The following is a 27,029-nucleotide window of genomic DNA, read 5'->3' as shown; positions in this document are numbered from 1 at the left end:
CATCCTCAGTTTTTCCACATCACTAGAACTCGTGCACCTTACAGGATTACCGTGCGCTAAAAGCTTCCCATACAATAGAAATCCCTCATCAAGTATTAGATGTCTCTGTTCCCCCTGTGCCTTGCTTGCACAGAGGGACTGAATTTGGGAGGGAAAATCCCAGAAAACTCTCCTGGCTGAAACGAAACGCAACACGGTCAAATATTTTCAAAATGTCAGGCTCCCTGTGAACCCGGACAGGCACTGAGGCGGGGGTCGCGGCGCACTCTTTCCCACTGCCTCGGGGCCATTTTGAAAAGACCGACAAGATTTCCACTGCCGAAGGAATTCTTTATTCTTTCCTAATGCTCTCTACCAAGATGGGGTCTGGCATTTGTCATTTCTCCTTCCTCTCTGACTGCGTGACTTCAGGAGCCTTTCAGGGCTTTGCCCTCTGGGCTCTTGGATTGTGTTTATTAGGCAAGGCATCTGTTACTGGTGCCTTCTGACCCCTCCTGGGAGTCTCTGGATTGCTGGTGAGGATTGGGCTACAGTCTTGCATCCTAGGAGACTCGGGGCTCAGCCACTGTGCCATTTCCTGATTGGTGTCCCCACAGAGGCAGCAGGACAGAGCCTGGCAACCTTACCTCTACTTCCGAAGCAAGCCAGAGAGCCAGACTCTACGGCAGATCCAGCCTGGGTATTCGGCCAAGAGATATCTCCGGGGCCTGTTGCGGACATGGCCCCCAGATACCATGTACAGACTTCAGTGCGCAGGTCAGTGGGGAAATGTGGAGGGATGAACTCCAGTCTCCCCCACTTCTCAGTCTGATGTGAAGGTGTATTTCCCACTGATGCCAGAAACACCAGGATTTCAGGTCCAATTCTGAGCTAAGGCGAAGTCCCCAAGCTTTGTAGTCTGCAAGCCTCTATCCCAGCTACTGCCTTTTATCTTTGCTGACATTTTCAGAAGGAAGGGGCGGCACCTGAGCACTTGGCCCCGCTCTCACTTTCAACCTCAGCTCCTCACGTCCCGCAGTCCAGTCCAGAACTTGCTTCCCAACCTACTCTACACTGAGGCCTCAGAGACCTTCCCACTTAAACCCCAAGGTTCACAAGACGAGACAAAAAGGAGTTCTAAAGACGCAAAGTATTTATTCGTCCAAGGTCAGTCACAGCCAGAAACAGAGCTGGACCCAGAAGGCAGGTCCTTCCTGCATCCATGGCTCCACATTCTTCCCAGAATTCCCAAGTTCCCTGTCTGAGGTCATCTCAGGTCCTCTTAAAGAAGGCAACTCTGGGGCACAATCGCCTCAGGAGAGAGAACGCCCCTCCTCCTGACAGAAACCCCAAATGCACTCTGTAGACTTAGGAAAACCTGAAGTGGGAATTTGAGTTGCCAGATCTGACACACTGCGCCCACACAAACAGTGAAACTCACAATATTTGGGACATATTTCCACTCAAAAGTGTTCATTGTTTATCTGAAACTTAAACTTAATTGGACATCCTGTATTTTATTTGGCAAACTGCTGGAGATGAGAGATGAGTGTTAAGACATGCCAGACCTCACTCAGCTGCTTGCGGTTTCTTCAGCACCAACACGCAAGACCAGAAAATTCTGGCTTGCTTCTTGTTTTACAGGTTTACCTGGGGAAGGAGCGAAAACCATTCGCTGCCCCAGTAAGTGGGGGCTTGAAACGAAATAAGAGACGTGAGCTTGTCTGGCAACTGATTTTACTTTCAAGGCAGTCCCATGGTTCCAGGCTGCCCTGTTTGCTTACCACTTGTGAGAAAGCTTTCTCAACCAAAAAGGGCTGTCACTGGAAGGGGCCGCGGCAAGGCAGGCTACCATCCCACAGCCTGGGCCCAGTATCCTCAAGAAGGTAACAGCTTTCAAAAAAAAAAAAAAAAGATCTCACATACGTGGTGTCATCTAGCATGTGTGGACTAAGAAAAGGCGCAGGGACCTTGCATTCATGAGCCCCTTGCTATACATACCTTGTTAAAGTCTCTCTTTAAAGTAGTTGGCAAACCAGCTGGTGGTGGTGGTGGTGGTGCACACCTTTAGTCCCAGCTCTCAGGAGGCAGAGGCATGCAGATCTCAGAGAGTTCGAGGCCAGCCTGGTCTACAAGAGCGAGTTCTAGCTTCAAAGCTACAGAGAAACCCTGTCTCAAAAATTAACTAATTAATTAATTAAAATAAATAAATAAATAAAGTAAGTAAGCCCTCAAGCGGGAGGAGCAACGGTGAGACTCCAGGGAGAGGCCAGAGTCCCAACAGCTCCGACATTCTCGTCCCTCACCTCGTAATGTTAGCGAGTTCTCTAGTCTCTTCTGGCCTCACCTACGATGAATCAACCCCACCCTTCAAGTCTGCTCCTTCTCTTTTTCGTCCTTTCTAAAAACTTTCTGCTTGTATGTTTGTTTATTTTGTTGTGTGTTGGTCCTTGAGACAAGATCTTTCCATAGATCCCTGGCTGGCCTGGAATTTGATGTCTAGATGTCTGGCTTCAAATTTATAGACGTCCCCTTGCTTCAGTCTGAGGGCTGGGATTAAAGGCACGAAGCCACCATGCCCAGCTTTAAAAGTTGTTTAAATGAACGTTCGTGTCAGCGTACAGAGTAATGGGGTTCATGGGGTACCTTCACACACGTCATTAGGGTAGGCTCTCATTCCTTCTCCTTCCGACTGCCCCTCATCCCTCGTTCTGCACAGTTGGTCCCTCTTCTGCCTTATGACATTATTGCCCTCTCTACCTTCCACCTCCCTCAAGACTTTTTCCTGCCCCCTCGTGATGCCCCTTTTAGCTTCCTCACCTACATGCACGTGTGTGCGCACACATTTATGTAAACAAATACATGCAAAGGTTTTAATCTCGACTTCCCATCTAAGCCTGACTCTTCTACAAAGGCTTTCCTAACAGTTCTAGCCAATTCTGAGCTTCTGGCCTCTGATATTCAGAGCTGGAGTGGAGTCCCGAGAGATCCATCTCTCCAACCGGCTGTGAGAAACCCATGACTAGTTCCTCCATGTCTAGCCTAGCAGATGGTGGGCGATTGGTCAAACTTCAAGAAGCACTGCAGGATGAGTAGATTAGGTCTGGAGGGATGATGACCAAGGGGCAGACAGAAGAAAAAGCACCACAATTAGACCTCTCTTTCTGAACAATCCTCCAAGCCAACACCAAGGAAGCAGTCATGGTTTTGTGTTTGTTTCCCAACAAGGACCTTGATCGTCCTCTTTAAAGTCTATTCAAAGCCAAGACTGCTCCCAGTGGGGAACGTCTAGTTTTCTCCTGCCCTCTAGACTGGTCCTTATCTTTCACATCAGTAATTCCTGCCCTGCCCCTCAGGACACATCAAGGATTCTGTGCTGCTCCAGGACAGTCAGCTTGGGATACCCAAGAATCTCAGGCCGCAGCAGGATCTCTCGGGTGCTCCCCGAAAATACCATCTCCTGCCTGTCTACCCTCCATTTTGGATTCAACAGAGACCGTCTTACGAACAAGGTGCCTGCTCATTGCTGTGTTTTCACCCTTCATGTGTGTGCACAGGGGGGTGTGCATGGGTATGTGCACGTTGGATTGCGTGTGGGCACACGTGTGTAGGTGGGTGTGCCTGTCCACACTAGTATGGCTGCTTGCTAAGGATTGAGGACTAGAATCACTCTATATTGCTCTTCCATCTTACCCACTGAAGCAGGTCTCTCAATCAAATCCAAAGCTCATTGCTAACCAGCTTGCCTTGGGGACCCCTTGTCTCTAACCTCTGAGACTGAAATTCTGCACAGGCCGCCTTACCCACACAGCGTTTAAGTGCGTTCTGAGAATCTGAACTCGGATCCCAAGGCAAGCATGGCCAGCACTTTAACCACTGAGATGTCTCCCCAACCTGTACCTGTTAATTGCATGACCAGTTTACAGATGCTTGGATTTTCTTTTTTAACAGCTTAAAATAAAGTTTTACAGAATAAGATCTGGGGGTTCTGTTTTCATTGTCTTCATCTGGAAGATGCAGGGGTCAGTCTGGAAAGTGTGACTCGTGTGCTATCCAGGAGAGTGTCAGTTAATCACGTATGTCTCGCGGGCATTGGAACGTAGCTACTGCAACTGCAAAACTGAGTTTTTAATTTACTTCTGATTCATTTGCATACAGATAGCCATATATGGCTTGCAGCTCCTGTGCTGGACAACACAGGTCTAGGCTTTACTGTTCAGATTTCTGAAGTATCTTCTCTAATATTATTTTGTGTTTGTTAGTGAGTTGGCTTTATTTTTTAATAAATATTTTGAGACAGAGTCTCACTATGTAGCCCAGACTAACCTAAAACTCACAGTCCCCCTGCCTCAGCTTTCTAAATGCTGGGATTGCAGACATGTGTCACGACCTAAATGTTTTTTAATCCTGTGATTTTTGTGACAATGCTTTAAAAATATATAAACTTTGGGGGCCATGAATCCGTTTTCTTCCCCAAGAAAACCACCAGGAGACACCCAGGAACCCCAAGGTCAGGTTTGCAATTCGGCCTCTCAGCGGGTACAGGTCACAACACACAGTCACGCATCTCAGCGGTTACAGGTCACAACACACAGTCACGCATCTCAGCGGCTGCAGGTCACAACACACAGTCACGCATCTCAGCGGCTGCAGGTCACAACACACAGTCACGCATCTCAGTGGGTACAGGTCACAACACACAGTCACGCATCTCAGCGGGTACAGGTCACAACACACAGTCACGCATCTCAGCGGCTGCAGGTCACAACACACAGTCACGCATCTCAGCGGCTGCAGGTCACAACACACAGTCATGCATCTCAGTGGGTACAGGTCACAACACACAGTCACGCATCTCAGCGGCTGCAGGTCACAACACACAGTCATGCATCTCAGCGGGTACAGGTCACAACACACAGTCACGCATCTCAGCAGTTACTGGTCACAACACACAGTCACGCATCTCAGCGGGTACAGGTCACAACACACAGTCACGCATCTCAGCGGCTGCAGGTCACAACACACAGTCACGCATCTCAGCGGCTGCAGGTCACAACACACAGTCACGCATCTCAGCGGCTGCAGGTCACAACACACAGTCACGCATCTCAGCGGGTACAGGTCACAACACACAGTCACGCATCTCAGCGGGTACAGGTCACAACACACAGTCACGCATCTCAGCGGTTACAGGTCACAACACACAGTCACGCATCTCAGCGGGTACAGGTCACAACACACAGTCATGCATCTCAGCGGTTACAGGTCACAACACACAGTCACGCATCTCAGCGGCTGCAGGTCACAACACACAGTCACGCATCTCAGCGGCTGCAGGTCACAACACACAGTCACGCATCTCAGCAGTTACTGGTCACAACACACAGTCACGCATCTCAGCGGGTACAGGTCACAACACACAGTCACGCATCTCAGTGGCTGCAGGTCACAACACACAGTCACGCATCTCAGCAGTTACTGGTCACAACACACAGTCACGCATCTCAGTGGGTACAGGTCACAACACACAGTCACGCATCTCAGCGGCTGCAGGTCACAACACACAGTCACGCATCTCAGCGGCTGCAGGTCACAACACACAGTCATGCATCTCAGCGGCTGCAGGTCACAACACACAATCACACCGCCGCCCAGGATCCCTTGCCCTTCATACAGAAATGGTCACTGTTATTATCTGATTTGAGGCCCAGGCACCTCTATAAGGAAACGAGGGCAAAAATCAGGACCCCCGTTTTACAAATGAGGAAACAGGATCCAAGAAGCAGCCTCACATTCTTGACATCCGGGCACCCTTCTGACTTGGTAGTTGGTCCTGGCTGCCACTTCCGTGAAGACTCCATGATATGTCTGTTCCCAGCTGATCCACTATCCCCTCTGCAGATCCGCAAGGCCTGAAAGAAGAGGAAGCTGGCACGGGTGCTCATGTAGACCAGGGCTCTGCCGCCCAGAACCACAGCAATCCGTGGACCCACCCAACACCACTCAGGAAGCAATCACGGCAGGAAGATGAACGCCAGGCTGAGGTGCGGTTTCTGTCAGGACTCTGTTCCTCTTGACTTCAGAGTCTCCCTCCTTCGCCTTTTCTTGAGACGTCCCAGGGAAGAGAACTTTGACTCTGAATACAGTTTCTTAAACTATCACCCAAGGACCCCTGACGTTGCCAGGTGCTCCTTTTAAAGGGGGAAGGGAGTTTTCTGCAGGTAAAAGCGCCTGAGAAAGCTGCCCACACATTCCCCACCTGGGAAGTCACAGTAGGCTCTGGACAGGGAGTGGTCTCAGAGGTCCTGGGGTGAAGGGGCCGGCTTCACTCCGTCCAACTCCTGGCTTCCCACGCCGCTGAAACAGAGTCTCCCTGACTCCCCGCCCCATCTAGGTCTGTCTAGAAAGATAGAATTGTGGCCTTAGGCGTGGTCTATGTTCCTGGCTAGCTGTAATAGACCAAGAACTTAACCTCCAGCCTCCAGAATGAACTCCTCAGCAGGATGGAGTTGTGAGTTAAAATATAGAAGTGTTTTCTGAACTCTGAGACTGTGTGTGTGCGTGTGTGTGTGTGTAGTGTGGGGACACGGGGGTGTGAGAGAGACGTGTGTGTGTGTGTGTGGTGTGAGGACATGGGGTGTGAGAGAGATGTGTGTGTGTGTGTGTGTGTGTGTGTGTGTGTGTAGTGTGTGTGTAGACATGGGGGTGTGAGAGAGATGTGTGTGTGTGTGTAGTGTGTGTGTGTAGACATGGGGTGTGAGAGAGATGTGTGTGTGTGTAGACATGGGGTGTGAGAGAGATGCGTGTGTGTGTGTGTGTGTGTGTGTAGTGTGTGTGTAGACATGGGGGTGTGAGGGAGATGTGTGTGTGTGGGTGTAGTGTGTGTAGACATGGGGGTGTGAGAGAGATGTGTGTGTGTAGACATGGGGTGTGAGAGAGATGCGTGTGTGTGTGTGTGTGTGTGTAGACATGGGGGTGTGAGGGAGATGTGTGTGTGTGTGTAGTGTGTGTGTGTAGACATGGGGGTGTGAGAGAGATGTGTGTGTGTGTGTAGTGTGTGTGTAGACATGGGGGTGTGAGGGAGATATGTGTGGTGTGTGTTAGTTACACAGAGCAGCAGAGACAGTATCTGTTCCTATCTCGAATAATCTTGTTTGGCTTTATGAGGTCACACGTCAAGGACAGTAGAGACATGGAAGAGCCACACTCCAGAAGGGGAAAGATTTTATGATATAAAGATCATGGTTTAGGCTCTTCATCCTGATTTCTTTTTCCTTTCTGTAAAGCACTGTATATCAGACATGGCTGTGTGTCCTTCCCTTTTGGTCAATAGTTTCACAGCGTTAGAGATTGTGCTGCTGTGGCCTTGTTTCCTACTCTGCAGAGAGACTTCGTCCTTGAACCCACAAGGCCTGAGTTACAGAGAGACACTTGTGTTTACAGCCTGTGTGTCTGTTGTTCCCTAGGAAGCACTGACAGAGAGCCACCTCCATGTCCACACCCCGGAGGAAAGCCACAATGAAAAGACACAGCCAGCCTCCAGAAAGGCTCTTGGGCGTGCCCACATCAGTCACCTCCAGCTTCCTAGCAACAGAGACCTCTTCACCGTCTACAGCGGTGCCTTCCCAGGTAGAAAAGCAGGTCTCAGTGTCTGAGCCTGAGGTCTACGTTGATCTAAGTGAGCTTATGCAGAGTTCCCTTGAGAACACAGGCTCACCAGATGCCGCTTCTCTTACCACTCACCTTAGAAAATAGCAAGTGGGGGGCAGTTAATGTGGGAACGAGACCCTTCGGGCTCCGCTTTGCCTAGGCTTAGCCACATGAATTCCGCCATTCAAGTGCTGAGTCTAGGATCTCAGACACATTGTTTAAGGTTGCTAAGGCTGCTTCCCACCCTGTGGGATGAGGATAAGGCGACTTTGAGACTGCCGTGGGGATTGCACGGGTTAGCACATGTAAAACAGAGTGCACGATTTCCTTTCCGTTTTCAGTTCTCAGTACATTTGTGTTATTATCACCATTATTCTCACCACCACCCGACTCAGTCACAAGCTCCCAGAGAGTGAAACTGAGGGTCCCATTGCCATCCCAGTAAACCACACTTTCCCTCGTTTCTTCTCATTAGTCAAATTTGCATACAACTTCTATTTTCTAGTCATGTATGTGCATTTGATTATATATTCATCCTATACATAGAAAGGCTCGCGGGTTAGGGGATGGCGGTATAGATTTGTAATCTGAGCACTCAGGCTAGGGATGGCAGTGTAGACTTGTAACCCAGCAGTCAGGTTAGGGGATGGCGGTATAGATTTGTAATCTGAGCACTCAGGTTAGGGATGGCAGTATAGACTTGTAACCCAGCACTCAGGTTAGGGATGGCGGAATAGACTTGTAACCACCCCAGCAGTCAGGTTAGGGATGGCGGAATAGACTTGTAACCCAGCAGTCAGGTTAGGGATGGCGGAATAGACTTGTAACCCAGCAGTCAGGTTAGGGATGGCGGAATAGACTTGTAACCCAGCAGTCAGGTTAGGGATGGCGGAATAGACTTGTAACCCCAGCAGTCAGGTTAGGGATGGCAGTGTAGACTTGTAACCCAGCACTCAGGTTAGAGGATGGCAGTATAGACTTGTAACCCAGCACTCAGGTTAGGGATGGTGGTATAGACTTGTAACCCCAGCAGTCAGGTTAGGGATGGCGGAATAGACTTGTAACCCAGCACTCAGGTTAGGGATGGCGGAATAGACTTGTAACCCCAGCAGTCAGGTTAGGGATGGCAGTATAGACTTGTAACCCAGCAGTCAGGTTAGGGATGGCGGAATAGACTTGTAACCCAGCACTCAGGTTAGGGATGGCGGAATAGACTTGTAACCCCAGCAGTCAGGTTAGGGATGGCAGTGTAGACTTGTAACCCCAGCAGTCAGGTTAGGGATGGCAGTGTAGACTTGTAACCCAGCAGTCAGGTTAGGGATGGCGGAATAGACTTGTAACCCAGCAGTCAGGTTAGGGATGGCGGAATAGACTTGTAACCCAGCACTCAGGTTAGGGATGGCGGAATAGACTTGTAACCCAGCACTCAGGTTAGGGATGGCGGAATAGACTTGTAACCCCAGCAGTCAGGTTAGGGATGGCAGTATAGACTTGTAACCCAGCACTCAGGTTAGGGATGGCGGAATAGACTTGTAACCCCAGCAGTCAGGTTAGGGATGGCAGTGTAGACTTGTAACCCAGCAGTCAGGTTAGGGATGGCGGAATAGACTTGTAACCCAGCAGTCAGGTTAGGGATGGCGGAATAGACTTGTAACCCAGCAGTCAGGTTAGGGATGGTGGTATAGACTTGTAACCCCAGCAGTCAGGTTAGGGATGGCGGAATAGACTTGTAACCCCAGCAGTCAGGTTAGGGATGGCAGAATAGACTTGTAACCCCAGCAGTCAGGTTAGGGATGGCGGAATAGACTTGTAACCCAGCAGTCAGGTTAGGGATGGCGGAATAGACTTGTAACCCCAGCACTCAGGTTAGGGATGGCGGAATAGACTTGTAACCCAGCACTCAGGTTAGGGATGGCGGAATAGACTTGTAACCCAGCAGTCAGGTTAGGGATGGCGGAATAGACTTGTAACCCCAGCAGTCAGGTTAGGGATGGCGGAATAGACTTGTAACCCAGCACTCAGGTTAGGGATGGCGGAATAGACTTGTAACCAAGCACTCAGGTTAGGGATGGCGGAATAGACTTGTAACCCAGCACTCAGGTTAGGGATGGCGGAATAGACTTGTAACCAAGCACTCAGGTTAGGGATGGCGGAATAGACTTGTAACCCCAGCACTCAGGTTAGGGATGGCGGAATAGACTTTTAACCCCAGCACTCAGGTTAGGGATGGCGGAATAGACTTGTAACCCAGCACTCAGGTTAGGGATGGCGGAATAGACTTGTAACCCCAGCACTCAGGTTAGGGATGGCGGAATAGACTTTTAACCCCAGCACTCAGGTTAGGGATGGCGGAATAGACTTGTAACCCCAGCACTCAGGTTAGGGATGGCGGAATAGACTTGTAACCAAGCACTCAGGTTAGGGATGGCGGAATAGACTTGTAACCCCAGCACTCAGGTTAGGGATGGCGGAATAGACTTGTAACCCAGCAGTCAGGTTAGGGATGGCGGAATAGACTTGTAACCAAGCACTCAGGTTAGGGATGGCGGAATAGACTTGTAACCAAGCACTCAGGTTAGGGATGGCGGAATAGACTTGTAACCAAGCACTCAGGTTAGGGATGGCGGAATAGACTTGTAACCCCAGCAGTCAGGTTAGGGATGGCAGTATAGACTTGTAACCCAGCACTCAGGTTAGGGATGGCAGTATAGACTTGTAACCCCAGCACTCAGGTTAGGGATGGCGGAATAGACTTGTAACCAAGCACTCAGGTTAGGGATGGCGGAATAGACTTGTAACCCCAGCACTCAGGTTAGGGATGGCGGAATAGACTTGTAACCCCAGCACTCAGGTTAGGGATGGCGGAATAGACTTGTAACCCCAGCACTCAGGTTAGGGATGGCGGAATAGACTTGTAACCAAGCACTCAGGTTAGAGATGGCGGAATAGACTTGTAACCCCAGCAGTCAGGTTAGGGATGGCAGTATAGACTTGTAACCCCAGCACTCAGGTTAGGGATGGCAGTATAGACTTGTAACCCCAGCACTCAGGTTAGGGATGGCAGTGTAGACTTGTAACCCCAGCACTCAGGTTAGGGATGGCGGAATAGACTTGTAACCCCAGCACTCAGGTTAGGGATGGCGGAATAGACTTGTAACCCCAGCAGTCAGGTTAGGGATGGCAGTGTAGACTTGTAACCCCAGCAGTCAGGTTAGGGATGGCGGAATAGACTTGTAACCCAGCAGTCAGGTTAGGGATGGTGGTATAGACTTGTAACCCCAGCAGTCAGGTTAGGGATGGCGGAATAGACTTGTAACCCCAGCAGTCAGGAATCTGGGGCGCCAGTTTAAGGCAGTTCTGCATTACATGGTGAGTTTCAGCTAGCTAGCCTGGACTATCATATGTAAACCCCTGCTCAAACATAAAATTGAGGGCTAGAGAGGTGGCCTCATAGTTAAAAGTCCTTCCTGCTCTTCCAGGAGAGCTCATTCCAGTCCCATCACCCACACTGGATGGTTCACGACTCTCTCAACTGCCTGTAATCAGCTCCAAAGGATCTGATAACCTCTGGCCTCTGCAGGCATGTAGCATGTATTGACACACACAAAACAATTTCTAAAAGAAAAGAGTAACAAGAGTTAAGATTCAGCAGTTCACCCCATACCTGCAGCTGACACACTTTTATTCCTACCTGTTTGTACAGATAATCAAGGGAACACGCAACCCCACAAGACCAGAGGCAGCTGCTTGTCCCAGGAGCCTCCTGTTAGAGGGTGCCTTTTCCCTCCTATACCATCTGCCATGGGCTCAGAACAAAGAGCCCTCGGGGAAACAAAGAAAAAAAAGGTAGGGGAGTGTGCGTGTGCCTGTGTGTGAGTATGTGTGTGCATATGTGTGTGTGCATGTGTGTGTGTTTGTGTCAAGTGTGTATGTGTGTATGCACATGTGTGTATCTGTATGTGCGTGTGTGTGTGCAAATGTATGTGCGTGTGTGTGTGCACATGTGTATGTCTCTGTGTGTCTCTGTGTGTTAAATCCCATTCTAGAAATTAAATAACTCAGAGAGATGTCTCTGAACTCACGAGGTGGAGCTGGGATGAGGTGCTGTGGCAGTTTCCTGTTGGAAATTTGAGCGATTCGGCAGCCCTCATCACTCCTAGGAACAACAGAACCCTGTCGTGTAAGGAGACAGGGAGTCTTTCTAAACACATAAGAGCAGAACTTGAGCCTGTGAGAGCTGGTTCACTACCGGTTACAAATGCTAGGGAAACTGAGTTGAGGTATTTCACTCAGTTGACACTCAGTCACCTTTGCTAATATAGGATAATTTGGTAAGCGTATGAACTCCTTTCAGAAGTCAAGAACAGGGCTGGTGAGATGGCTCAGGGGTCAAGAGCACTGGCTGCTCTTCCAGAGGACCTGAGTTCAGTTCCCAGCAACCACAGGGTGGCTCACAACCATCTATAATGAGATCTGGCGCCCTCTTCTGACCTGCAGGCCTGCACGCAGGCAGAATACTCTATACATAATAAATAAATAAATAAATTTTTTTAAATGTCAAAAATAGGGCCAGCAAGACGGTGCAGCTTTAAAGAACTCTTGCCACCAAGCCTGACAGCCTGACTCAATTCCCAGGACTCACACAGTAGGATTGCAGTGCTAACTCCCACAAATTGTCCTTTGACGTCCACATGCACAATAACAGGTGCCCATTCACGTATAAAATCAGTAAACAAGTGTGATAAAAATTTTAGAAGTGAAAAACACCTTCTTTCGTAAGGTGACTCTGGCCAGGGGCTAGAGAGATGTCTCAGCAGTTGAGAGCACTGACTGCCCCTCCACAGGATCAGAGTTCAATTCCCAGCATCCACATAGCAGCTCACAACCATCTTTAACTCCAGTTTCAGGGGCTCTGACACCTTCACACAGACACAAACGGAGGTAAATACCAATGCACAAGAAATAAAAATAATAATTCATTAAAAAAAGAAAGAAAGAAAAGATGACTCTGGCCATCTCTGACCTGACCCTCCCTCATGATTCTGTGTGAGACATTTGCGAAACATCAATGGTAGAGAAGACACGTAGAAGAAACTCCAAAATGTTCTGCCCCGTAGCGGCTGTGTGAATACGGACAGGCCACTACCATCTGAAGGTGTCTCTGAAGGACTGTACACAATTTAGGCAATGCTGATACCAGGAAGGGCTGTTGCTTTCATTCTGCCCAGGACTCTGGGTGGTCCTGAGTCTCAGCCGTCTCCCAGGTTCCGTCGGGCCAGGAGTAAAGAGCAAACCTGAACTCCTGCATCACCACGGGATCAACACGGGCCTAAGCTCTCACACCTAGCCAGCCCCGACCTGAGCCAGGCTCAGAGGAAAGGGATGCCTTTGAGTCCCCGGCACTCGTTCAACACAGGAAAGCAACATTTTCCACTGTGTTAAAACCCTGTGTCAATTTCTAATTAGAATAAAGAAATTAAGGCTTGGCTTCTTCAGCCGTCCCTCACACAAGAAGTCTGAGTTCCCACACGGCTTTCTCAATGCGACCCTTGTGAAACAGAACCCACAAGGTCCGTATTCAAAGCAGGGCCGTTAGTGGGCAGCACCTGTGCGGGGAGGGTCTCTAGGAACAGAGATCTTGTGTGTGTGTTTGGCTAATCATTTTATTAATGTTTCAAAATTATGAATATTACTCTGCACAAACTGGATAGAATTTCCTTCCTCAATCAGCCCCAAACATGTAGGATGCTTATGTGTGCTTCTGATTCCTGATTTTTTTTTTTCCTTTTAAGCACTGGGGAAAAACAGAAAATCTTTATTTTTTTTTTCTTCCTCTGAAAACTAGAACCCACACATCTCAGAGCAGTAAATTCATATGCTAAAATGTTGCAAACAAAAAGTGAAGTGTTCTGAAATTTCTGAATGACTGGAACTGGAGGTTATATTATACATATGGTTGTGAGTGTGTGTGTGTGTGTGTGTGTGTGTGTGTGTGTGTGTGTGTGTGTATTTGAGAGTAGGAAGTAGAAGCCAAGCCAAATGAGTCGTTGAAGCTGGCACGATGACTCTTTAATTGTGTTCATGTGACAACATGATCAGAGGCTGAGAGTTTTCTGCTAGGGGCCAAACTGAGTGCTAAACGCTAACAGGAAGAAATCCATTCTCTAGCAAATATCTTAGATTCCAAGTGTGGCGAGGCCATTCACGAGGTAAAGGCCGGAGAGTTGTGAGTTCAAAGCCAGCCTGGATTACACAGTGAAACAGAGGCTGGGAAGGCAACTCAGTAGTAAGGTGTTTGTCTAACATGCACCAAGCTCCACCCTCATCAACGCTCACACATACACCGCCACAGACACAGATACACCATACATACAGACATACTGTACAGCACACACAAACACCTCACACACACACACACACACACTGCACAAGTCATAAAAACAATCCACATCCCAAACACTACTGTGACTACACATATTAATCCATTCATATCTCCCAACTCTGCAGCATGGGCGGTAAGACTTCTTCCTCTTATTTTAAGGAAGAAATTGAGGCTTAGACGTTACTAAAGGGAGCTGGGGAAATCAACTAACCCGGGCTCATCGGAGTTCACAGAGCCTGCACGGGACTGACCTAGGCCCTCTACATGTATGTTACAATTGTGTACCTTGGCCCCCTGTGAGACCCTAACAGTGAGAGCGGGGGCTGCCTCTGACTCCACTACCAAAAACAGAGCCCCCATTTCTCCTACAGGAGGTGCCTAGTCTCACTGCAACATGTTATACCATGGCTTGCTGATATCATGGGAGGTCTGGCCTTTTCTGAAGGGAAACAGAGGAATGGATAGGCAGGATACGCATGCCCGCGCGTATCCTGCCTATCCATTCACACACACACACACAACTGGGAGGAGAGAAAGGAAGGGGAAAGTTTGGGATGTAAAAAAAAAAAAAAAAAGTTACCGAAAGACATCTAGCAGTAGTGGTGCACACCTTTAATTAATCCCAGCACTCAGGAGGCAGAGGCAGGCGGATCTCTGTGAGTTCAAAGCCAGCCTGGTCTACAGAGTGATTCTAAGGTAGCCAAGACTACACAGAGAAACCCTGTCTTGAAAAACAAAACAAGACAACAACAAAAAGAAGAGGAGGAGGAGGAGGAAGAGGAGGAGAAGGAGGAGGAGGAGGAGGAGGAGGAGGAGGAGGAGGAGGAGGAGGAGGAGAGGAAGAAGTTGTTACCAAGGGGAACCAGTCCCATTCTGGGCCCCTTCTCTCTCACCAACCTCTCACCTGAGGTTGAATAGTGTTCTGCTCCTTGTTCCCTTTGCTTATCCTCTTAACAACGTCAGTATGCAGAAGTCCCAGCCATGACACTTCAACCCACACCATTCTCCCTCGTCACAACAGAGACTATTACTCTCTTAAAGGTTTTTATGGTAGGGAGAGGAAAGTTTGGGGCAGCCCAGGCTGGCTTTGAATTTGCTGTTTGACTGTAGGATCTCAAACTCCTGATCCTCCTGCCTCCACTTCCCACGGGCTGGAATTACAAGTCTGGATAAAACTCAGAAGAGTCAGGCAGGCAGTACATACTCGGAGCTCCCTGGAGACATCAAAGCAACACTCGCAACACACACCAGAGCAATCAGCACCAGCTCCCAGCCCATCCATGACCTTTGCTCTTTTAGGGTCTATTTGTACAAGAAACACAGGTACAGTATCATTCGGCCCTCCGCAGGCAGCAGTTCTGATACCGGTCACTTTGGTTTTATCTTTAAACTTTCTCCAGGCGCCAAAGGCTCTGAAATTACCTCCTATTTCAGAAGAATCACCCAGAGTCTTCAACCCCCTGAGGAGCTGTTTTAAAGCCAATGAACCCCCAATGGAGCTCTTCATTATCCCAATGGAGATTCATTTCCATGCCCCACGGGCCCCCAAAGAAAAGGCCTGCAGGAGAGGTAGGTCCCCTGCTGACGGCACTTCTGAGGAACTTGGTCAAGTCAGAAAGGGTTAGAAGTCGGGATCCCTGCAGGTCCAACCCTTCCAGAAGTGGTGGCTGAGTTCGTTCTCAGAAAAAGAGGAAACAAAGGAAAATCCATACCGGATTCAGTTGTATACGCTGAGCCTTTCATGCTTCTAAACTAGGAAAAGAAGACAGACAGATACATAAATAACTCCTTATTTATGTATGCCTTAGATAGTATAAACGCTCTGGAAGCTTACAAAAGAATTATGTAATACCAAAAAAAAGCAACTAAAAATGGAAATGGGGGGGGGGGGGGATTGTCCTACTTGGGATTACTATGGCAAAACACCACCACCAAAAGTAATTTGGAGAGGAAAGGGTTTCTATTGCTCACATACCCAGTCACATTTCCTCCATTGAGGAGAAAGCAAGGCAGGGCAAACAGGGCAGCAACCTGCACACAGGAGCTGCAGCAGCGGCCATGGAGGAGAGCTGCTTACTGACTTGCTCCCCATGGCTTGCTCAGTCTGCTTTGTTATAGAATCCAGGACTAGCAGCCCAGCAATGGCACCACCCAACATGGGCTGGGCCCTCCCCGATTGATCACTAATTAAGAAAATGCCCTACAGCCTGATCTCATGGAGATCTTCTCAGTTGAGGGTCCTTCCTTTCAGATGACTCTAGCTTGTGTCAAGATGACATAAAACTACCCGGGACAAAAGCTTGATTAAAAAGATCAGAGAGAGATGGATATTATCAGACAACTTGGATGAAGTTAAGGCTTTAGGTTAAACATTAGATTTATTTAACTGAATTACCTAGCAACCAACTAAAAGCAATTATTGGCCATTTGGACCTTTGTTTTATAAAAAGAAAAAATTTGCCCAAAAGAGTCTCCTTTTTTATTTTTGTTTTTTGATTTTTTTCAAGACAGTGTTTCCCAGTAGCTGTGGAGCCTGTCCTGTATCTAGCTCTGTCAACCAGGCTGGCCTCAAACTCACAGAGATCCACCTGTCTCTGCCTCCCAAGTGCTGGGATTAAAGGCGTGCGCCACCACCGCCGGCTAATCCTTTTGATTTTTAAAATTATTTCATTATCTAAAATACAATCTCAACAGTCTCTGTCTAAGAGGATCTCTGTGAGAACATGATCTAGGAGAACAGGTCTAACTGAAGTAAGCACCCAGAGGAGGAGACTCGAGAGTCCCCACTCCCGTGCCGGCCCATGCCACAGGGGAAATCCCCTAACTAAGCTGTTTGGCTGTGCCCTTGCTTAACAGGGATTCTTGTTCCTGGGACCTCACTTTGGGACAAAAAATAACCCCCATTTTAAGGGACTCAGAGCTTCTAGAAACTTCAACAGAAATTACTTCCGATTTCTTATAGAGTATCAACTTCTGGAAATTTTACAGGAGATTATTTTGTGAATTTCTTGGGGAATGTGTCCCTCCTCAGCATCACCCAAAGATGGAAAGAGGAAGGGAGGGAAGGGAAGATGAAGGGAGGGAGGGACAGTCTGGCTTGGGCTGTGGCCCTTCCCTGGAACCAATCACTGTGGCTAAGATAATGTAGTCCTTTTAAATCCAAGCTTAATCACATAGTCAACCCTGGAGTCACAGAATGGACACAGATTTACCCAAACCCCATCATGCAAGCAAGGAAGAGATGGGTCTCCACAAAGACAAGGCTCGTGTCAGAAACAACTTATTTTTCTTTGCCTTCTAGGTGCTCAGCACCCTGACTCCAATCCAGAACCAGAAGAAGCCACAACTTTATGGCAGCCTCCGCTGAAGCATCCGTACTTAGAAAGGCCCAGGGGGATAACTGTGCATCTCCCAGTGGCCAGTGGCCAGGACACACCCTCACCTCAAGGTAGTTCCTTTCTCCCTCCAGCACCTCACAGGAACCTCACTCTAAAAGGAGACAAGACAAGACACAGGAGGGTCCTCCGCAGAGAGAAAATCTTTCGGGGAGGTTAGTTCACCCCCAGCCTCTTGAAGACGGCTGTTTTTTCCTGGCAGTCACTGCCTTAACCCCACGAGCTTCAACACAACTAACAGCATCTACTTGCAAATTACTTACTCACTGAATCAGCTCTCCATAATATTTTCTGGTTACATTGGTAAAACAGAGCTAACCTGACCATGTGTAGCATTTAGTTCTCACCTGTCTTCAGGGTCTTTTAACCTCTAAGAATTGTCTTGGCATGGTTTTGTCCTGTCCTGTGGATTGTTGTTGTTGCTGACATAGTTGAGTTTAAGTTTGGCTTGGTTTGGGATTTTGTTGTTGTTTGTGGTGTTCTGTTTGTTTAGTTGGTTGGTTTGGTTTTGGTTTGGTTTATCAAAACAGGGTTTCTCTGTGTAGCCCTGGCTGTCCTGGAACTAGCTCTGTAGACCAAGCCAGCCTTAAACTCAAAGATCCACCTGCCTCTGCGTCCCAAGTGCTGGGATTAAAGATGTGTACACCAACCACCGCCAAACTTAGTTTGGTTTTTTTGAGATGGAATCTCACGTAGAAATATTGCCCAAGCTGTCTCCAAACTCACTGTGTATCTGAGGATGACCTTGAACTACTGATCCTTCTGTTCTATTATTGATCCTCCCATTCTATTATTGATCCTCCTGTTCTATCTCACGAGTGCTAGAACACCCAGTTGCTCATGGGTACATCAGGTTTCTGAGTTAGTTCTTATGACATCAGTGACAGCGTGTTCTATAGGAAGTGACACAAACTGTATTTGGTTGAAGATGGTGTCTGCCAGATTTTTCCACTGTGAAAATACTGTCGGGAATGGTGGCTTACACCTCTAAACCCACTTGGGTGGCAAAGGCAGGTAGGCGGATCCCTGTGAGTTCAAGGCCAGCAATGGTGTAGGAGGTCCTTCTGTCTATGTGTTGCTTTTATTGGTTAATGAATAAAGAAACTGCTTTGGCCTGTAGCAAGGCAGAACTTCGCTAGGCAGGGAAAACTAAATGAATGCTGAGAAAGAAGGCAGAGTCAGTGAGAAGCCATGTAGCCCTGCCAGAGATAGACACTGGATGGAACTTCATTTGGTAACCCTCAGCCATGTGGCGATACAGAGATTAATAGAAATGGGTTAAATTAAGATGTAAGAGTTAGCCAATAAGAAGCTAGAGCTAATGGGCCAAGCAGTGATTTAATTGATACAGTTTCTATGTGGTTATTTTGGGGCTAAGCAGTCAAGGAACAAACAAGTGGCCTGCTACAACAAATTGGCGCCCATTTGTTGACAGAGGTTTCTGTCCTGCCCACTCCCGCAGCCGTTAAGTCCCAAAGAAACACACAGAGGTCTACATTAATTATAAACTGGTTGGCCTATTACTCAGTTAATTCTTATTAACTCTTACATCTTATATTAACTCACAATTCTTGTCTGTGTTAGCCACGTGACTTGGTACCTTTTATCAGAGAGTCACTCTCATCTTGCTTCCTCTGTGTCTCGGTGATGCCTGCAGACTGACTCTTTCCTCTTCCCAGAATTCTCCTGCTCTCATTACCCCACCTCTACTTCCTGCCTAGCTACTGGATAATCGCGTTTTATTAAAATACAAGTAACAAATCTTTACAGGGTACGAGACCATTGTCCTACAGCAAGCATGGTCTACATAGTGAGCTCCAAGACAACCAGGGCTATGTAGAGAGACCCTGCCTAAGGAAGGAGGGGAAAAGTACTTATTCCTTTTATAATTAATAAACACCCTGTGAAATTTTGAGATTTCACGTGAAGCCAACTTTTAAGCCTAAATGCAACAATGTATCAAATATGAAACAAAGACCATCATCATCTCTAACAGACAAACCAAGCTTTTGCAGGTGTGGTCCCAGGTCCTGTCACCCCAGAGAGTAGTCCATACTGCAGTGGAGAAGAGAGAACAGAGATGAAGGGTTAAAACGTGCTTTCTGGAGTTTGTTTTCAATCAGTCCTGTGGCCTTCTGTCTACCATCTGGAGGGTGGTATAGTTGGCCCTCCAAATCAATATGTTTACTCTGCATCCACAGATTCAACCACCTACAAATCAAAAGTATTTGGGGGGGAAATCAACTGTACTAAACACCCACTCTTTTTTATTTTTATTTTTTGCTATTCTCCCCTAAACAGTATAATATAACAACTATTTGCATAGCATTTACATTGTATCAGATATTATAAGGAACCTAGAGACAAGTATACAAGAGGACTCATGTAGGTTATGAGTAAATGCTAAATGCCACCTTACATAAGGGACATAGTGAGGATATGAGTGTAGTGATCCTTTGTGTTTTTAACAAATAAAGCTTGCCTGAAGATCAGAGTGCAGAGCTAAGACACTAGAGGCCAGGCAGTGGTGGCCAAACCTTTATTCCCAGTATTCAGGATTAAAGTGCCGCACTTTTAATCCCAGCACTAGGGAGGTGGAGACAGGAGTGATGTGTTTAGGCAGAGAGAGGAATATAAGGCAGGAGGAGACAAGAGCTCAGTGCAGTCTGGAGATGCAGTCTGAGGACAGGATCGCCCTTTTGGTCTGAGGATTTGATAGAGGTAAAATGTCTCTCTAGTGGCCAGCTGCTCTGCTTCTCTGATTTCTCAGCTTTCACCCCTAATATCTGATGCCATGTTTTTATTAAAAGCAATTCTATTTCATGCTATATACGGGTATCCAGTCTATCCTGAATCAATACATCTGTAATTTGTTCACAATATAGCTTGAGAAGGGAATGTGATCATTGGTTTTGTCATCAGAAATCTGAATCCAGCTGGGTAGGGTAGCATAGGCCTGTGATCCCAGCATTTGGGAAACTGAGGCAGAGAGACCACACTTTAAGGCCAGACTGGGCTGCACAATCAGATACTGTCTCAAAAGGAAAGAAAACTGTATCCTATAATCAAAATCCCCTGAGCCTTCAGACTAGAGAGTCTGCAGTCTCTCAGGCTCGTCCCCATCTCTGGGTCCCGTCTATGAAAGAGTCACAGCTACCACTTCCCCACTCCTCCCCTCGAGGAAGGGCTCCTGTTCTCACCAAGAGCAATTTCACTCTTCAGCTCCCTTCCCCTGAGCAGGTCTGGAAAGGAGAAACAGAGATGAAAACAAACAAAACCATTATCCCCAACACCAACAACTATCAACTAAGCCAGAAAAGCCACGAAGTAGTCTTCCTGATTCCAGAGCTTTTACACTCACGAGTTTCCCCTTTTGCTTTAGGAGATGGTGATATCTTGGTCCAGAGCGAGGACCAACCAGTGGGTCTCCCACTCCCAATTAAAGAACACAAAAGTTCAAAGATCCATAGGGACATGGACAGCCCCAGGACCTTAGGCTGCAACAGTCCCACAGGTGGCCCAAGTGAGAGAGCACTGCCAGAGAAAGCAGGTAATCATTCTGGGGTGTGTGGAAACTGTACCCCATTCTTTTCTGTGGCTCCTGTCTAGATTCCCCACCAAAAGGGGAAATGGTGGTATTCCCAGTTGTATTGGTGAAATAAATGTTCGGCCGTCCCCCTAAAGAATCTGACTTGTTTGGAGAGTTTGCTGCACCAATATACACCAGTGACCTGTTTCCTCCCTCCGGCAGTCACACGTGATGCCATGGCTCCCTGAACTCCTGTGCCGTACACACCTGGGTTCAGTAGACATACTTAACACTGCTGCAGCCAGAACCCTCCCTGGGCACAGGAACCTGTGGACCTGACAGTAGATAAAGCTTCCAGAGGGAAATCACCCTCCAGGCCAGGGCGGACTTGAGGCCTGTTCCCGGGAGGGAAAAGATGCTGCCTTCCTACTGTAGGGTGAGGCAGGGCAAACCATGTCCTCTGTGACTGAGCCCCACATAGACACTGACAGTCAAGGAGTGACCGAGATCAAATGCAACACCGCAAGACAGTGCAGGGGCAGCGGGGACAGGGCTTAGAACAAGGCAGTGCAGGAAGCAAATGTTGCCAAGAGTCTGAATTACCCTAAAAATCTCAAGAGGAGCCGTCCTGGAAACTGACAGTCATCAAAGAGATGCAGCTGAGAGACTGAAGAGTCAGCTCAGGGATTAAGAGCATTTGCTCTTTCAGGGGATTCCTGGCCTGTTCCCAGCACCCAAGTGTCTGTAACCCCAGTTCCAGGGGATCTGGAACCCTCTCCTGGCCTCCTCAGGCACCAGGCATGCACATAGCATATATGCATACATGTAGGCAAAACACTCATGCACATAAAATAAAACCAATAAATAATAAATCTTAATCTGTTTTTTAAATGCAGCCCACGCTCCTCAGAACCTTCCTTCCCTCCTCCCACGGAACTTTGGGCCATGTCCTCCTCTGGGGAGCACCACATTAAGGAGTTAGCCATGTGGAAGGAAGAAGAAACAACTCTCACTGAGGGAACAGGGGGCTGAGAGCCGCAGGGAGACAACAGCTAGACTCCTATCCTTTCTTTCGTGATACTTGGAAACAGGCTATTTAAATCAACTGCTCTCTCCCTGCCCCCATCTATCTCTCCTTCCACCTCTCATTCTGTCCCCAAAGCACGTGAAGTTGAATTCTCGGAAGCATAAATTAAATATGTAAGTCAATAACTCCGTTCTGTGTTTTCAGTTTCTGTGTTTAGGGTTGAGGTAGTCACAATCAAACCCCTTCTTTCCCTCCCCTCCTTTCTCCACAAACGCTGTTGAGCCTTTTTTTTTTCTCAGTTTTATCCCCTTATCCATGATACAAATGGCCCAAGCCTAACTACTGTCCCTTCTTCACCAAGGGCCACCCTGGAGGTCAATAGCCCCAGAAAAATTACAGCACACACACACACACACACACACACACACACACACACACACACACACACACCTAGTCTTGGAGATTCTCATAAAGGGAGGATGTTATTAGACGAGAATAACACAGCCATAACTGAGACAAGGAATCCCAAGTGTATACACTGGGTGTGTGTGCATGTGTGTGAGTGTACGAATAGTCACGGATCTCAGAGTGTGTGACGGTATATGTATGCTAATCTGTCCATTTCAGTACATGTGTGTGTGTTGTGTGCATGATGCATGCCTATATGTGTCTAAGCATATGACAGTGCATGTCTGAAGTGCATTCAAGCCTGCAACAGAGTGCATGTTTCAATGCATTGTGCCCTTGTTGGAATGTGACATGCGTATAAGCTTGCATGCCTGCATGTATGTGGCTGTACGTATGTATGTTTGTCTTTAGGGAGTATGCACGTGTATGCACACGTGTTTGTACCTTTATGCACATTTATATGCTTGCAAGTGAATTATGCATTTGCCCCTCAGCATCCCCTCCAGCTGGAGGCCTGACTTACTGCTGCCCCTTTGCCTTGGAAGCAGGAAAAGTAAGAGTAATATGATATGAACTATATTTAGCCTTTGTCCCTGGTTTCTGTCACAGACCTAAAAACCCATGGAATGTCCAGATAGAAGTTTCTTCTTGCTCATGGGAAAACCTCTCTGAAAATGATGAAGTTTACACTAAGGGGGTCACATATGCTCAGAGAGGGTACAGAAGCTCCCAGACCCTGCCTTGTGCACCTCATCATCTGGCTGTTGGGCTATACTCCTTCTAACACATTAGTAAACCTAGGGCCTTCTGTGAGTGTCTAAGTATCAATTTCAAGGAGGGAATCATGGAAGCCCCACTCATAACTGGTGGGTTAGAAGCACAGGCCACAAATGGGGGCTTCCAGTCCACAGTTAAAATAGGGAGAGCCTTGTGGATCTAAGCTTTGAACCTGGGGAATTTGATGGTAACTCCAGGTAGCAGTGGCAGCAATAGCCAAAAGTACAGGAAGCTCCATTGTTGTCTGCTAGAGGATTGCTTGGTGAGAGGGGAACCAGGCTTTTTCTGTGCTGGGACAGAGAACAGAGGAGAAATGTACATTTTCCTTTCATAGTAAGTTTACATAAACCTTGAGTCTTTGCAAGTGACCAAGAGACAGATGGCTTCTCTGTGCAGCCTGGGCTGCAATTCCTGTGTAGTCCCAGAGCTCAGTCCTAGCCTGTGATCACACATGTGCAATGCCACACAAAGGCATCTACAGAGAGGAAAAGCAAAAGCAATCACCAAATCCTGTACCTAGGCCACGCTCGACTGGAGAGTGTCCCCCTGGCCTAGCCCTGCTACCCCCATCCAGACTCTGCATGGGTGTGGTGTGGCTCGTGGAAGCCCCTTTATCTCCACCTCATCCTGGCCCCCAGAAGACAGGGCCTAGACAATAAGCCCGCTGTGCCGAGTGCCTCGGTGAACCCTGGCAACCGGAGAACACGCAAGCATCTCCAGCAACAGCCCACCTGGGCTTAGAGCAGCACAGCCAGGCTCGGCCTCCCTCACCTGCATTAGGCCTAATGCTGTTCGCACGTATGTTTATTTTCAAGAAAACTCCAGAGATCCCACACTGGGACACTTCTTGCTGAGTACGGACGGTGAAAACTCCCACCAGTCTCTCGCGAGGCGCACGGGTACAGAGGTGCTTCCACTGAGACAAGGTAAGATAACACACACTCCAGGGCAGACTTGTGTTCAGAGGGGAATGTTTTATACCTTTGGTTTCCAAAGGCTCCCTGTGGCAGCAGAAGACAAGAAGCAGCCAGCTTCTCCCACTCCCTGACACAGAGGTTCCTCTGTGGTCCAGACACAATAACCCTATGTTCAAGGAACAAGTTCCCTCTTGCCGGAATATCTGGAGACAGGAGTTGCAGAGATGGCTTGGGAGAACTCTCCTGTGCCCTGCTGGTGCCTTGATCAGGATGATAAAGCCCTTTTGGTATTTGCCCAAATGAAACACGGCCTCTTCTCTTCTTTCCAACCACGCTCCCGAGGTGGAGTGGTTAATTGGTAATCCACTCAGGCATCCTCGTTATGTGTGTTCGTTCACCGCTGTGAGTCACCTGGCTCCTGACAGACAGCAGGGCAGTTTCCAAAACCTTTTTGGCACAGCAACCTTTTGGAAAAGAAATGCTGGCTCTGGGCAATAGCCATTTTTCAAAGGAAAAAAAAAGAAATAAGTCGGAGGGTGATGAGAAAAAGAAAGAAATAAGTCGGAGGGTGATGAGAAAAAGAAATAAGTCGGAGGGTGATGAGAAAAAGAAATAATTCGGAGGGTGATGAGTGTTAACCCCCAGGAACCATCAGGATGGGCTCGCATGGGCTGTGCAGCCAGCAGGCCCCTTGATGAGGGAGATTAAAAGCTGCACGCATGGGTGAATTACGTCACAACTATCTTAATGAGCAGGTCCTGGATCCAGGGCCAGATTTCCATGGCCCTGGCTTGTCCTCTGTGTAGCCTGGTGATGTTTTCTGTGTTCACAGTTGCTCACCCAAAATGGCAAGACACACACACACACAGACGCACACACGGCGTGGGGGAGGGCAGAGAGCCATCCCCCTGACTGCACTCATAGCCTGTGTCCGTTGCTGCAAGTTCCACCCATTGTGGGAATTTCTGGGAAGTGTGATGTGCTTGCTCCTGAACTCAGCACCGAGAACTCCCATCAGTGATGGAGGAAGATCATTGGTTAAATAAAAAGAAGCTGCTTGGCTCTCATTGGTTAGGAGATAGGTGGGAGGAGTAAACAGAACAAAACGCTGGGAGGAAGAGGAAGTGAGGTCAGACTCCGCAGCTCTCCTCTCGGGAGCAGACGCAGGAGAGATGCCATGCTACCTGCTCCAGGAAAGACGCTCGCTATGAATCTTCCCGGTAAGACCGGTGCTATACAGATGATAAGAAATGGGCTAGTCCAGGTGGGAGAGTTAGCCTAGAAGAGGCTAGATAGGAATGGGCCAAAGCAGTGTTTAAATGAATACAGTGTCTGTGTAATTATTTCGGGGCATAAAGCTAGCCGGGCAGGTGGCTTGGGGTGTTGGGGACGCAGCCCCGCCGCCGCTCATATTACTACACATCAGCATTTGGGTTATCCCAGAAGATGACTTTTTAAACATCTTGGGTCTGAGTCTGTTGGAGCAGGAGTGAGACAGTTGGGACAGCTGGTGGGACAGCAGGGAAGCAAAGGGGACTTTCACCTGCCTCACATTTGCCCAGAAGAAATAGTTTCTCTTTGGACAATTCAAAAACAACCATCAGAGGCAGAAATGTTTTTGTTTTTTGTTGTTGTTGTTGTTTTGTTGTTTTGTTTTTTCAAGACAGGGTTTCACTGTAGTTTTAGAGCCTATCCTGGAACTAGCTCTTGTAGACCAGGCTGGCCTCGAACTCACAGAGATCTGCCTGCCTCTGCTCGCCTCCCCCCCCCCCCGAGTGCTGGGATTAAAGGTGTGCGCCACCACCGCCCAGCTCGAGACAGAAATGTTGAAGCATTATGTTGGCTGTGGCCACAGGAGTTATGATGCATCAGATGCTTCAGTATCCCCAGCTCCCATCACAGTTCCTAACACAAGAAGCGGGGTCACAGCAACTGTTTGCTGAAAAAGAGTTCAGGGACTGGAATGGACTCAGGGTAGCATGTTTGATTGGCACGCACAGGGTAGTCCCAGCAAACCCCAATTTCAGAGCTAGAAGGAAAAATAAAACTTAGGCTAAGTAAATGGGGACTTGCCTGCATCTTCTCCTAGTCCTAAGGACAACACACTCAATCTGCTTGCTTCTCAAATTCAAAAGCATCCGTTGGGGCTGGAGAGATGGCTCAGTGGTTAAGAGCATTGCCTGTTCTTCCAAAGGTCCTGAGTTCAACTCCCAGCAACCACATGGTGGCTCACAACCATCTGTAAAGAGGTCTGGTGCCCTCTTCTGGCCTGCAGACATGCACACAGACAGAATATTGTATGTATAATAAATAAATAATTTTTTTTAAAAAAAAGCATCCGTTGTGCTCTTGTTGAATGAATTAGCTAGGCAGTCTCTCTCCATCTCTTCCTCAGCGTGCTTGGTTGACCTTCAGTCTTAAAGATAACTGGATGGTGCTTCAAAAGGTGAAATAATGTTTTTTTTCTTCTTGGTTTTTCAAGACAGGGTTTCCCTGTGTAGTCCTGGCTGTTCTGGAATTCTCTCTGTAGACCAGGCTGGCCTCAAACTCACAGAGATCCACCTGCCTCTGCCTCCCAAGTACTGGGATTAAAGTTGTGCGCCACCACCACCTGGCATGAGAAAATATCTTAAACTCACATCCTCCTACAATGATCCAAAGAACAGGTCTACCTTTCTAAGAGATTCCATTAATTGAAGCACGTTTTTTGAGGCTGTACTGGTTTTATTTTATGGGTTTCAGATTTTTGCCTGCATCTGTGTCTGTGCACCAGGTGCATGCAGTGCCCTCAGAGGCCAACAGAGGGAGTCAAATCCTCTGGAACTGGAGTTGCAGATGGTTGTGAGCAATGCGTGCGTGCTGAGAGTTGAACCCTGGTCCTCTGGAAGAGCAGTTGGTGTTCTTAACTGCTGAACCATCTCTCTAGCCCCTGAAGGGTATTTTTATTGTTATTCCGAGTTGTTTG

The 27,029-nt window shown here is 48.0% G+C and overlaps 1 protein-coding gene across 1 annotated transcript in view; it reads left to right on the top strand.

The window, feature by feature from the left end:
- Kiaa2012 (KIAA2012 ortholog) overlaps positions 1 to 27,029 on the top strand; it is a 104,890-nt gene that overhangs the window by 13,903 nt on the left and 63,958 nt on the right. The window contains exons 3-11 of the mRNA XM_075955975.1: positions 597 to 756; positions 3,336 to 3,491; positions 5,881 to 6,023; positions 7,446 to 7,608; positions 11,333 to 11,475; positions 15,412 to 15,580; positions 17,313 to 17,561; positions 20,789 to 20,956; positions 23,963 to 24,073. Coding sequence (XP_075812090.1) covers positions 597 to 756; positions 3,336 to 3,491; positions 5,881 to 6,023; positions 7,446 to 7,608; positions 11,333 to 11,475; positions 15,412 to 15,580; positions 17,313 to 17,561; positions 20,789 to 20,956; positions 23,963 to 24,073 — 1,462 coding nt within the window. The remainder of the gene's footprint in view (positions 1 to 596; positions 757 to 3,335; positions 3,492 to 5,880; positions 6,024 to 7,445; positions 7,609 to 11,332; positions 11,476 to 15,411; positions 15,581 to 17,312; positions 17,562 to 20,788; positions 20,957 to 23,962; positions 24,074 to 27,029) is intronic.

The sequence above is a fragment of the Microtus pennsylvanicus genome, chromosome 22 (genome assembly GCF_037038515.1).
Source record: "Microtus pennsylvanicus isolate mMicPen1 chromosome 22, mMicPen1.hap1, whole genome shotgun sequence".
NCBI lineage: Eukaryota > Metazoa > Chordata > Mammalia > Rodentia > Cricetidae > Microtus > Microtus pennsylvanicus.
This window is presented reverse-complemented; position numbering and strand designations above follow the sequence as displayed.